General features: G+C 37.6%; 1 protein-coding gene across 1 annotated transcript in view; it reads left to right on the top strand.

The window, feature by feature from the left end:
• The first annotated feature begins 4,299 nt into the window (after nt 1-4,299).
• The window catches only part of celf6 (CUGBP Elav-like family member 6), a 140,927-nt gene continuing 131,993 nt past the window's right edge, over nt 4,300-13,233 (top strand). Inside the window, exon 1 of the mRNA XM_039611078.1 lies at nt 4,300-4,681. Within this exon, the coding sequence (XP_039467012.1) occupies nt 4,432-4,681 (250 nt within the window). The 5' untranslated portion in view covers nt 4,300-4,431. The remainder of the gene's footprint in view (nt 4,682-13,233) is intronic.

Raw genomic sequence — 13,233 nt, forward strand, 5'->3', positions numbered from 1 at the left:
CACACTACATCAACAGCAGCACAGATGAAACACCACCCATAAATGGAAAATAGACATGTAATTCACCTTTTCAAAATAAAAATGGGCAAAACTTAATTTAGCAAAAACATTGTTCAGGCTAGACCAACAATCACTTCGGCATTTTCCCTGCAGCACAGAAGCAAATGAACTGGCAATAAATTGTGTTTTAAGAGAAAATTATGCCTTCTGAGTGAGTGGTTCTTTATCTTGCAGAGCCTGTGTGGGGGGAACAGTGAATCCCCCCCACCCACCCACCACCACCACCACCCCGACTGCAGTTGAGGTTTGAGGCTGCTCTGGTATTACCATATACACTCACAGATTCACACACACACAAAAATACTGCCACACCTCATACTGGCTGTGCCATGAATATCAATGGTTGCTCTCCTTTTGGACTCACTCTACAAAACAGACAGTGAAAAATGTTCATGCATGACTACGTTCCACCTGGGCCACTCCATATATCCAGTTTAATGGGATAATGAACACGCAGTATAAAGGAATATTGCATGACACCAAGCTGTTATATACAATGCATGACTTATGTCACTGATTTGGCTCCTTCAAGGGACTATATTTTTGGTAGCTGTTTCAAGTGGTGTTCCAGTGACATTCCAACAAGTCACCTTGACAGTGGTGTGAATAATTTGGGTAATAAAAAGAAATGGCATTCACTCTGGTCTGGAACATAGCAGTTGTACTGTGTGAAATACTCTGGGTAAATATTTTTTGCATTAGTCTGGAAATGATTTTGCTGACACGTTTGCAATGTTCACACCCCCCTTGATTCCAATTCTTGCTAGCCTGGTGAGGGGAAAAAAATCCTCGCTCATTTTTAATGGAAAATGCAGTTTCCATCCAGGAATAATAAGAAAATAATTTGAGTGAAAAGTGTTTCTTGGAGTGCAAGATCCTTGAGGGATTACTTTGTGTCTGCATCGTTCATCCCCACTTCACAAACACAGCTGGAACTATTCTGACTGCTCTTTTGTCTGAAAGAAGAGCAATCGAGAGAGGTGCCCTGTGCAACCATCCAGGTGCTGAGCTTGGCACAGACAAGAAGAAGAACCCTGTCAACCTTTCTGATACGCTTGCCTGTCGTCAAACAAAGAGGATGCTTACACACAGGCATAATTGAAGAGATCATACAGTACCTGCATTTCCTCCTGCCAGGCAGTTTCCAAGTCTCCACAGCTGTGCAGGCAAACTATCCCGCAGAGAAATGACAAAAACAGGGAAACAAAAATCACAAAGCCAATAAGAAGCACTGAAGCTAAATTAGCTCTGTCTTTCTGGGAAACAATGGTCCTGATGGTACTGACAAGGGAGACCCATTGTGTTTTGATCCCCATTCACAGCAGAAAAAAAGAAAGAAAAACTGCATGATTTTTTAGATTGTCTAAAAAGATGCAATTAAATAGAAAATAAATAAGTATCCATAACAAAGACAATGCAGTACCAGATGTTAGTGTTGCTCTCGGAATACCACTATCCCTAAAGACCACTCACTCTGACAGACATCAGGGCTGAACAAACACACACACAAAGCAAACAGCACATAATCCATCAAAGCTGACTTCTCTACCACCTAGTGACCAAAAAAGTTCACTGGCTACATTGTGGCACTTCCCACTGGGATGACCCCCTGCAAATATATGCTCTTATCATGCTGTAATATGACTTATTTAAAGGGGTGACCACCTTGTTTTCTACTTTTGATAGATAACACTGTTCCTCTAGTACCACAAACACTAAGCAACTCACTGAAAAGGCATTTAAATGTCAAATTTGCATCAGTATCAGAGAGAAAGTAACTGGTCAGTTCATTTGCTGAGTCATGTGAGATTTTTCTTCATTTTCTCTACAGTATTGTTTTTAATCTATGTAAAGATAGCGATAGCTAGATAGATAGATAGATAGATAGATAGATAGATAGATAGATAGATAGATAGATAGATAGATAGATAGATAGATAGATAGATAGATAGATAGATAGCTAGATAGATAGAGCAATGGAAATGTTAAATTTTGTGAAGATCCTTTATTGTACTAATTAGCAGAAGCAGCAGTACAAAGAAATCTTTATTATTTAACGACATATTTTTAGTACCCAATTAATTCTGACCTTACAGAGGTTAAGCATGTCTGGTGAATACACTTCAGTAAACATGCAGTTTTCAGGGATTTTATATTGGTCCCAAATGACTGTTTTTTTCTTCTTCCCAGAATTCAACAAGAGGAACAGAGGCCAGGGTCAGGTATAGAACTTCACCTCTTGAATTTATCAGATACAGTCAGCGATTGATGCATGGCACGAGCTACATAAATGCCAGTTTGCATAATTAAGCATAATTATCTATATCAGTATGGTCTTGACTGGCCTTGCATGAATTTCATATTCACATGTGCATCAAATAGGTTTCACTGTACAAAATACATGGCAAGTTATGAAACACTGCTCGTGCACATGCTTATTTGCTTGAAGAGGAAGGCTCTTGTATGGATAGTGGGGCTGAATGCATCATTCCCTGCATCATTCTCTGCATCGTGAAAAGGCCTGAAAGGTTCATAAAGGTTCATAGGACTTAGATAGAATGTATGGAGAATTTGTAGTGCAAACGTACTGTTAAAACTGTAGCTCCAATCTATTTCACGGTCTATGAATGGCAGCACTGGCTCAGCACCATGGACAGTGACAGACAGCGGCTCTAAATCCAGAGGTTTCAGCTAACATTATTTCAAACACTATTTTACTCTCTTCACCTTTTTTCTCGCTACCCCCTTGCCTTTATCTTAGTGAGAAAGGAAAATATGTTATTTTGAAGAAAACACTTAAAAAAACCCCCCAAAAAAACAAACAAGCCAAAATGTCAAAACGCATATGAAAACTTGGAGCATAACTTGCGATGCCAGAATTTGAATAGTAATCTAAATTTTCAATATTTTATAGGTCCTTTTTTTTAATTAAGAGGGTGACATCCTGAAAGAATTTGTCTTAGAAAAAAAATACTGAAGTGTCCTTGAACACAGGAGAGGGGCCTCAAATCAGCTGGCTTGAGTCATTTGACAGGGAGTAGTTGACATGGGTTACACTATACTAAATGTAATTCTGGATAAAATCTCAAAGCCTCTAGGTTCATTCTAAGTTAGATGACCTTGCACTAAGTTTTTCAGATTTCTGCATGGTTGTAGACTTATGACTGTACTGCGTATTAAAACATGCAGTCATTGGTACTTCTATTTAAAGAACTCTACCAAAACATATTGAACAGTAGACTAGTAGACCAAAGCATAGATATGAGCTTTTATGTATCCCACCTGTGTTGGTTTTCTGTTCCACCAGTAGAATTCACCGGGTGTCCCAGGTGTACAATAGTCCTTGTTAGATGGTTAGAATGAAAATCAACAGGGACCTGTCTCCTGAGGTCCAGGATTGAGAACTGCTGGTGTAAAGATCATTTCTACCAGGGTTCATGAGAGTGTTTTTCAATACTGGTCCTAAGACATACAACTCTCCTGCTTTTCTTTCTATACATCTCATAGAGACTTTTTTTTTTTTTTTACCCCAGTATACCAGATAAATCACATTATTTACCTCAGGGGATAGATAACATGGCCAAATATGTTCACCACACCAAAGAATGGTTATGAGGACAGCATTTTTAGTAACACCGCCTACCTATCGTGAATCTTCATTTATACAAAATAAAAAAATGCAGGGTTGGTTCTCTTAACATTTAAGTCATTAAAAGCAATTTAGATTTTGATTGATTTCTATTATTAATAAATTACGAACTAGAGATGAACTAAAACTAGTTGAAAATCAGGTCAATATTTTTCCACCAAAAGGAGCATCAAAATTTGCTCTCTGAGACAAACTTAAACCACCGCAGATAAGCAGGGGAAGAAGCACTAATGTTGAATTTGCGTCATTTAAATGTCCCAACCTTTACACTCTACCCAAATGTTTGAGTTCTCACTCTGCCCTGTGGGGTCCTTAGTCAACCTGCTCTCCCATTCGCCTTGGTCGAAGTCATTATGCAAATCAGATGGTGGGCGTGGTGTATTCATAAGAGTACGAGCTGACGTCACGGGACAGAGTGGCAGCTTGGGGGTGGCGGTGGTGATGGGGGGGCTGGAAAAAATAAAAACACATAAAGAATAATAAAAATAAATAAATAAATAATACTGATTCCAAACAAAGCGGCTTAGCCTGTAGAGGAAGGACAGGAGAGGGTAGGGAGGGAGAACCGGAGGAGGAGTGGGGAGAGCGGAAGATATAACGGAGGGGGGGAGTGTGCAATGTGCAGTTGACTACACAGAGAGAGGGAGAAGGCGAGAGAGAGAGAGAGAGAGAGAGAGAGAGAGAGAGAGAGAGAGAGCAGCCCGCCGGCCCATTGAGGAAAGATGGCTACAGTCACTGCAAACGGAGTGCAGCAAGAGAATGGATTCAGCACCACGAACAGCGCCGGCAGGATGAACGGGCTTACCATCGGCCAGAACACCATTCCAATGAAGGACCACGACGCCATCAAGCTTTTCATCGGGCAGATTCCCAGAAACCTGGAGGAAAAAGACCTGAAACCCCTGTTTGAGGAATTCGGAAAGATATACGAACTCACTGTTCTGAAAGACAGGTTTACGGGAATGCATAAAGGTTGGTTGTTTTGACTACTTTTATGATGCTTTAGGGATTGAGAAAAGGCTTGCGCAAAGTAGTGACAAACAACGTCCCAGCTCAGTTCTGGGGCAGAGGGCATGAAAAGTGTGTTAATTTGCAGATGTTTGGGACAGTGTGGGAGCCCCGTAGTGGCTTCGCAAGCACACACGCACACACAGAGGCACACACACAAATACGTATGAGGCGTGAGAGGGGGAACACGTGGAAGTGAACGGCTTGGAAGTGCAGGGTTAATTGTTACCGCTACCAGACAATCCACGTGAATACTACAGCTGAAAATGCCTTTGTGTGTTTACATTTACTATCATGTGCTCAGCATCCCCGTTAAGGCCATTTAAGGGGGCGGGACACGGGACAGGCAGCTGTGCAGCCGCATAAATTCCATTTTAAAAAATCCATCACATTTGCTGTATTTTATCAGCGAGAAGTAAGTACTTTCTGGGACGCTGAAAATGTAAGCCATTATCAGACAATCAAAATCGGCGATTAACGTGGTGCTGACAAGCTGCTTTGACCTTTTAGCGGGCTGATATGTTTTCTACTTTTCGGACGTCATTAGCTGTGGAAAATACTACTTACATGGCAGCTGTATTGTAACGGGGCTCCGTGGGCGGGTTGCAGTCAGGAAGTACAAAGCAGGATGATAGTAGAGGCTCAGCTCCAGCACACATTGCATTCTCGCTTGCTCTTTTCACCCCCGAACCCTTATTGTCCAAAACGAGCGGGATCTGTGTACACTTAGTAATTAGTCAGACACGTAACGGATAATCACAGATCGATCGGTTCTAATTATAGTGATAGTAATGAATGCCAGTGTGCAATTCCACTTCGTATTTTCTAGACAAGCTTAAATGATTTTTTTTTTCTTTTTGAAGTCCACAATTCAAAGTTTAAGTCTTGTTCAACTTATTCCTTCCTGTACTGTTGCTATAAAATTCTGTCATTAACTCAATGTGATTGTAACAATTTCAAAACATTTTATTTAAATTTTAATTTTGATCATTATCATATATTTAAAGTCTTTGATTATACATTATTTTCTCAATTAGTATTCTATTTAAGAAGCTACAATAAAAAAAATATATATAACTTTTTATCTTTATTGTGAGACTACTTGCACTACTACCATTACTATTATTGTCATTATTATTCATATTACGTACTTATTAAGTTTATTTGGTAGTATTTCAGATTAGTATTACTTATATAAATATAACCAGAAATCAGTTTATCTTTAAGTTAAAGAGCGCTGCATTGAGAAACAATTAAAATATATATATATATGTATAGTATATAGTTTTGGATTATGCTTTAATTATTTCTGTTGCTCTCTTTCTCATACACACACGCACACACATGCACGTGTGCACGCAGACAGACACTTGCACTGAGACAGCACACAGGCAAATAACACACATTCACATACTCACCACTGGTGCTAAATTCACATTCAATTCACTCTCAAAAAATAATTCACCAGGCGGGCAAATTATGTATGATATGTAATTCAGTGGCAGTAGTTCATGATCTTATTGATTAGACTAGTCAGGCGCTCTAGTGGGAGAAATGAGCGAAGGCTCACCATTACTTTTTTGTGTGTGCAGCCCTGAGGATCTCCATGCACCACCTGTTTCTCCAGCCATCAGCTGCTGGTGGTCAACCTGCTTCTTGTCTTTCTGTTTTTCCTCTTTGGAGCCTGATGATCGATTAAAACAATATTTCTGATATCCGTGTTGTTTACGCCTGTCCTCAACCATCCCTGAATGTCAACACTCTGGAGGATAGATGCCTCGGGAAGGATAATCCTGTTCCAAAGCTGTATGCCTGTTCAAATCATCCTCCACCAAGGCCACTCTGATGTTCGCATTATGCCCACTTCATCCCGCGTGACATTCAAAGTCACTTTGGGAGCACAGGCGTGCACTTTTAATAAGATTTTACCAATGCATTATATGGATGAGTTTTTCTTATTGGCCACTCATCTAAACCATGCTCTTGTGCCCTGCTGTGCCAATGTGTGACATCTCTAGACTGAAGCAAGAAAGTACAAGAGTGAGAAAATGGGATTAGTGACATTAACAAAACAAAGTAGATATAGTGTAAAATCAGCTGTGTCACTCAAGGAGAAAAGAGTAAACTACAAACAGACTGATCATTCTGACACTGATGGAAGCTTTTGTAGGGGAACCGAAGGTAAAATTAATTACTTAACTTTGAAAGAAGGGCTACAAGTTTTCCAAGACAAAGTGTCCTATAAACTACACAGTGAACAAGACATGTCTGTCATAAATTAAGTTCCATGTTTTAAATGAATTGAATTATAAATTAATTGTTATGTATCAAATAAAAAAATAGGTAAAAGACAAAACAACAAAAAAAATGAAATTAAAATTATAGAAAGAAAAAAAGACAGTCTTACTGCAATTATTCCATTTTTACCTGCCAAAATAAAAGGTGACATGCGATTGATCCAAACACCATCATATTGTTATTATATTTTTTTTTTATATGTACTGTTGTACAATATGTCCAGTTGATCTTTTCTGTATTTAAAATATTTAAAACAAGTTAGGAGTCATGCAAGGAGTAATACATGGACAAAGAATAATCACCTTATTCTACAGCTCCGGTAAGCTCTGTGGATCCCTGTAGAAGATTTTAGGATTGACTCTTTTGGTTTTTTTGGTTTGGAATTTACTGTTTTGCTTCACTGTTGCTGTTGTCCTGATGTTGATTTTGACTGTAGTGGGCAGTTTTTTTTTAAAGTTTTTTTTTTAAAGTAAAATAATTTTGAAAATGCAACGCTAATAAGCTCACATTTATCAGGCTCAGAGAAAAATAAGATCAAATGAAAGCTAATCTTAGTCTGCTACATAGATCTATAAACAAAACAAAACAAACAAACCAACAGAACTGTTATCAAGTGATACCAAGAGTCTCAATTCAACTTAAAGTCAAATAATATGTCTTATCCTGTTCACAGGTTTGTTTTTCACTGCTGACAGTGTTGGATAAATAAGTAACTAAATAAATAAATGCAGGTTTAACGAAGGTCTCTAAACAGTGCAATGCAGTTTGGTGGTCTAGCAGTGCAAATTCTGTAATATAATGTATTTGTCCAAAACACTGACTGGCCAAAATACGTCTAGTATGTAAGTTTTATAAGTATGGACTCATCTGGGATGTCATTTGAGAAATAATTGGTAGATGTTAGACTCACATGAATCCCAGACTCACTGCTATCCAGTAGAAATCCCTGAGGTAATCTTTATCTACTACAGTCCACAATAGATAGTTTTATTTATGCCTGTGTGTGTTGTTGCTGTGTAACCATTGTCAACACTGTAGCTTGAGTGATTTACTTGGCTCTATACAATATAATATTTTGCTGTAATCTTTAGTGCACAGTATGTGCACTCAGTTACCACTTTAGAGAACATCGAGCTTAGGCTAAAGTGGCGTAATACAATACTCATGCAACAGTTTTATCTGCATAGTTTTAATATTCAATTTTTGTTTTGTGTTCATTTTGAAGACTGCAGTTGGGGCATTGAATTTAATTTAATAATTGAACAGTTCCTTTATTTATTTAATGTGGAGACATGTTGATATTATTTTGACCACCCTGTTTCAATCTGTGCAGCTAAGCTAAATTAAAACAAACAAACACCTTTTTATTTAATTAAATACAGTTTAACAACAACAAACGTAAACTGCAAGAAGTATTACATAGCTGAAGCAACACCTACTTGTGCCTAATAAGGCAGCTGCGTGCATATTACACAGGGGTTTATAAAGCAGCTTACAGGCTTGGTTCACAACAATGCACAACATGCCAATGTATATTGGCAGTCTTTTATGTCACAGGCCCGGAAGGCTCTCAATATTGTAACATCATCAGAAATTCAATCAAAAACTTTCTTTTTTTCCCACAACATAAACATTTTTCACAGCACAGTATCAGAGAACCAGAGGATGTTATAAAAACTCTGCCTCCATGATACCTGAAAACATTATTATTATTATTTTTTTGCAATATACAACACATTTAATTTGACTTTTAGTTTGAAATTCCTCTTCATGTCTAATTCGTGGGTGAGAAAGATTTCACTTGTTTCAGATATATGATGCATATAACTGTTGGCGTCAATCAGTAAAACATGCCTAATGGATGATTTGCAGCACTGCCTTTTTTCACAGCTCGAGGCCTATGACAAAAAAATTGCACCATAATTATGGATTTAAGAACTGATCAAAATATGTCAGATTAGCTCATGACTAATTCATGTGGATTGCACTGCAACAATTTGAACAGATGTTATGTGCTTTCTTACTTTGAGCGTTTAGGATATCTCCGGGGACTTAAATATCCTGGTAATTTTCTATTTTGTGATTTCCTGTACAGTTGGGTAGAGGAGTGTAACCGAATGGTTAGTCTGTTCAGAGAACATTTTTTTCATCTCTTAACAGATAATTATATCCAGCCTTATAGCTGCTAGAGACTGTTGCCTTTAATGCCGATTTGATAGTTTGTGTGTCGTCAGGGAGCTGTATACAGTGCGTGGGATGACTTGACACTATTTGCGGGCATGGTGATCGCCAGTGTGTAGTGCAGCCAGGTCGTGCTGTTTAACATCCATCATTTCGCTGAGCACTACATTATCATAATACTTAGTGTCAGTGCCAGAATGCATGCATTGTTCAGACATGCTGAATGTTAGTGGGGGGCAAATCTTTTGCTTGAGTAGCGTTATTTATCAATCCGTCTCTGATGCTGAGAGGAGAGACTCTGAGGTGCACCACACAGCCAGGAAGAAGAGATACAAAGAGTTGTTAAATATCCTCATCCATTTTCCTCTCCTTGGTAGGTCCATGCAGTGAAATTGGCTATAAATAGCCTGCCAAATTGACATAAAAAAGCTTTTTAGGCGTTGAAATGCCAAAAGTAAACTACAGTGGGGCAGTAATATCTAATTGCACAATACTCCTAGAGTTCAAGAAATCCTTTTCAGCTCAGAGACAGTTTTGTGGCTTTCTGTGAATTAAGTCCTTCAGACTTCTAGTAATGGCCACTGAGTTACAGAGCCATACACGTATGGGATTTTGTCTACAGTAGGAGTGTTGTAGAGCAAGTGTTGGACAGTGATAGACAGTTTGTGTAAGCTGAGTGACAGGTAAAGCTTAAGTCTACAGATGACCTCTTTGATCATTAGAAAAAGGGGCTGTGTGTGAACCAGACAGCTAACGGCTCTGAACAGCCAGCTCTGAATGTAGATGGATGGAACAATGGAAAGATGGAAAAATGCTCTCCAGGTAACAGTATGTTTAACACAGACACAGGAAGTGGATGAATCCTCACATCATATTTGTCTCAGTACTCACGAGAGGGTCAGGCTGTCACATTCGGCAGCATTCAGTTGTTTCAATATATTATTTTATTTTATTTTTTGCACCGAGATCTTGTTGGGAATTAATTTGCATTCTTTTTCCAGTTTAATGAACATTGCTGCATGAGACATATGTGAGGAGCAAATTGCTGATGATTCATAAATTCACAGCTAATGAATTGAAAATTTATACAAATTTGTTCTGGAGTTATTTCAATTACAGGTACCTGATGCTTTAAAATAAAATCACAATTCACTCTTATGCCTCAATGCATGCAGTTGTTCACACATACTAATTTCCATTTTAAAACAAATTGTTAGAAAAAAGCATTACAGGGGGAAAAGTTCTTTAAGTAATTACCCAAAACGTGCCTTGCAAAAGAAAAGACTCATTTCATATTCTCTGCTTTCTCTTTGAACCACTTTTCAGGGTTTACTTTTCCATTTGCCTTAAATACAATCGGTTGAACTTTTGTCCCTAACTGAAAATATAGTGTGGTAAATTGTGTTTGATTACCCAACTATTATTTTCACCCCACTTAACCTACTCATCACAGAAAGTCACAAGTTCTTTTGCTGAACCATCGCCAGTGCTTACCCTTAATCTTTGAACATTGTACATGTTCTCATCTTCTTTTTCACATTAAATCCCAGAAAGTGACTATATTTTCCCAATTGCTGATCATTATTTAGTTAAGTCAAACTTCAAATGTGTTAATTTAAATGTTAGTGGATGTTCTTGATAAAACAGAAACATCTTAAACATGACAAAAAATCCCCAACATGAGCTATTGTGCTTTATCTGTTTTTTGTTTTTTTAATAACATGTAGTATACATTACTGCCAAATACTTAAGCCTTGCTCTATTTTCTTACATAATTCAAAACAACATATATTCATTTGGTGTAAATGTGATGTTTTTTGTAATATTTTGCCTTTATGTAATAAATTTGCACCTTCTGCTGCATGTTCAGTAAAAGTGGTTTGTTTTTCAAGTCATTTTACATCATTGAATATAATACCAACGGGTGGTGATATTTATATGTAATCCCATGCCAATTACCTACTTTAGACTTTTAAGCTGACAGGCCTAACCTGCTACCAGCTGTTGCATCATTGTTACCTCCTCTCAAATGCCATCATTCATGTTCTCCAAGCACAATGCTCATCTGTTCCACAACTGGATTTCCCACTCACTGAATCCTTTGGGCTACAGATGTTCCCTGAGCCAACATTGTTGGGTATAAAGTTTTCCCAAAGTCTTGCAGATATTCAACAGCTGTCAGGAAGCTGAGACAGATACATATTTTGAATGGATATTAAAGGCTACCCTGCATAAGAAGCCCACTTTAATATGTTGTTTAAACTAACAGTATCAAATGCATTTTTTTCTAAAGGTACCTGCATGACAAAGTAGCATTACGACAGATGTACTAGTAAAGTTCCACATTTTAAATTTTATTTCAGTAAAGCAACAACAATATAATATAACTACACAATTACTTAAACAATAGCATTAATACGATTGTTATTTAGATTTAAATGCATTATTTTGCTATATGTATTATGTAATATTTATTAAGTATTAATACTGCGGGAAAGCCTCAAATGATACTCAGTAATATATGATCAATATTAATGCACTGATACATTAACGTGTAGACATTTAATATTAATGTAATCAGTGTTAGCATTCTGATATTGCACCTTAATTAATATATGAATTTATTATAATCATTATGAAAGATAATAAAGACATGAAGAGAACAATGCCGTGTTATAGAGATATTTTGCAAAATAAATGTTGCGAAGTAAACCATAAACATTTTCCAGAAACTGTAATGATTTCTATACTATCTTATAACAAAAAACAACCAAAGTACAAAACTGAAGAAGCCACTTGGATGAGTGACAAAATGTTCCTCCCACTAAAAACGCTGCTTCCAGATAAACAGAATCAACTTTTTGGGAACCAAAGTATAACAAAGTCATTTCTATTAAATTGCATTTAGTAACAGCACGTGTATACATTTACTTAGTTATTAAGACATGCTAAAGTGTGGATTTAAACTATTTCACACAAAGCTAAACAATAAGTAAATTAAATGTCTGTTAAAATCTTGACATTAAAAGGCTTTAGCTATACATTTTTACTGCTGCATCACTGATTCACTGATTTGTGGGGATATAACATCAAGATAAAAATTATGCCATTCTCCAGAAAAAATGTGCACTAAAAACTATGTCAAAGATGGCATGGCACCGATAGAAGAATATCACCATGAGCCCGCAAGTCCCATAAGCCTTTGCCAGGACGTTCCCCCCAGGAGTCCTCAACTCATGTTCTACAGTTTTGTAATGTCATAAAGGATGAAGAGTGTTTCCCCAGGCTCCCAAACTTTTCTGCTTTGCTGTGTGGCATGCTGTTTCATCAGTGTCGTTTAGGTGATTTTTCCTCTTGAGTAACCACCTAGTTGTGGAGGTGGGTGAAGGTTGTCGTGAAAGGGAGCTCTCTTGGCTGGGCGCCAGAGTGTGTTTCTGGCTTTTGGGGATGATGGGTGCTAGGCATGCCGGGTATCATCTGTATGTGTAGGTGTGTGTGTGTGAGTGTATGTGTGTGTCTTCTCCCATGGGGATCCTTGGCAGTAGGTGTGACATGTAGTAATGAGAAATTATGCTGCACAGTGCAAAACCTCTTCTGAACGGGGGTCACCCATTGTCAGCTCTGCCAAGCGCGTAACAGAGCAACAACTTACCCTTTAATGAAAGCTGTCACATTTTTTAGGAGACTTACTTACTAGTTACTATTTATTTATATGCTGTTTTCCTAAATTTTCTGACTCAAAAGTAGCCACAAATATGTGTTACAGTTTCAGCTCATTGTCAGAGTTTTATAATCACTTGTCACCTTAAATGTATGGACATTGTTGTGGGCTTCAGTAGCTATGAAAGTGGTCATTTATTATTAGAAAACATTACTTCTATGCATTTGGGTTTTTTTTTACTTTGCACATTAGACATGCACATTAACAATGTTGCTGTTTTGTTTTGCTTAGTCCAGTGTACTTTGTCATTATTAAAATGGGACAATAATGGATGAATTAGATGAAAACACTAAAAAACACAAGCCACGTGGCAGAC

This window comes from Oreochromis aureus, linkage group 1 (genome assembly GCF_013358895.1).
Source record: "Oreochromis aureus strain Israel breed Guangdong linkage group 1, ZZ_aureus, whole genome shotgun sequence".
In the NCBI taxonomy this organism is placed as follows: Eukaryota; Metazoa; Chordata; class Actinopteri; order Cichliformes; family Cichlidae; genus Oreochromis; species Oreochromis aureus.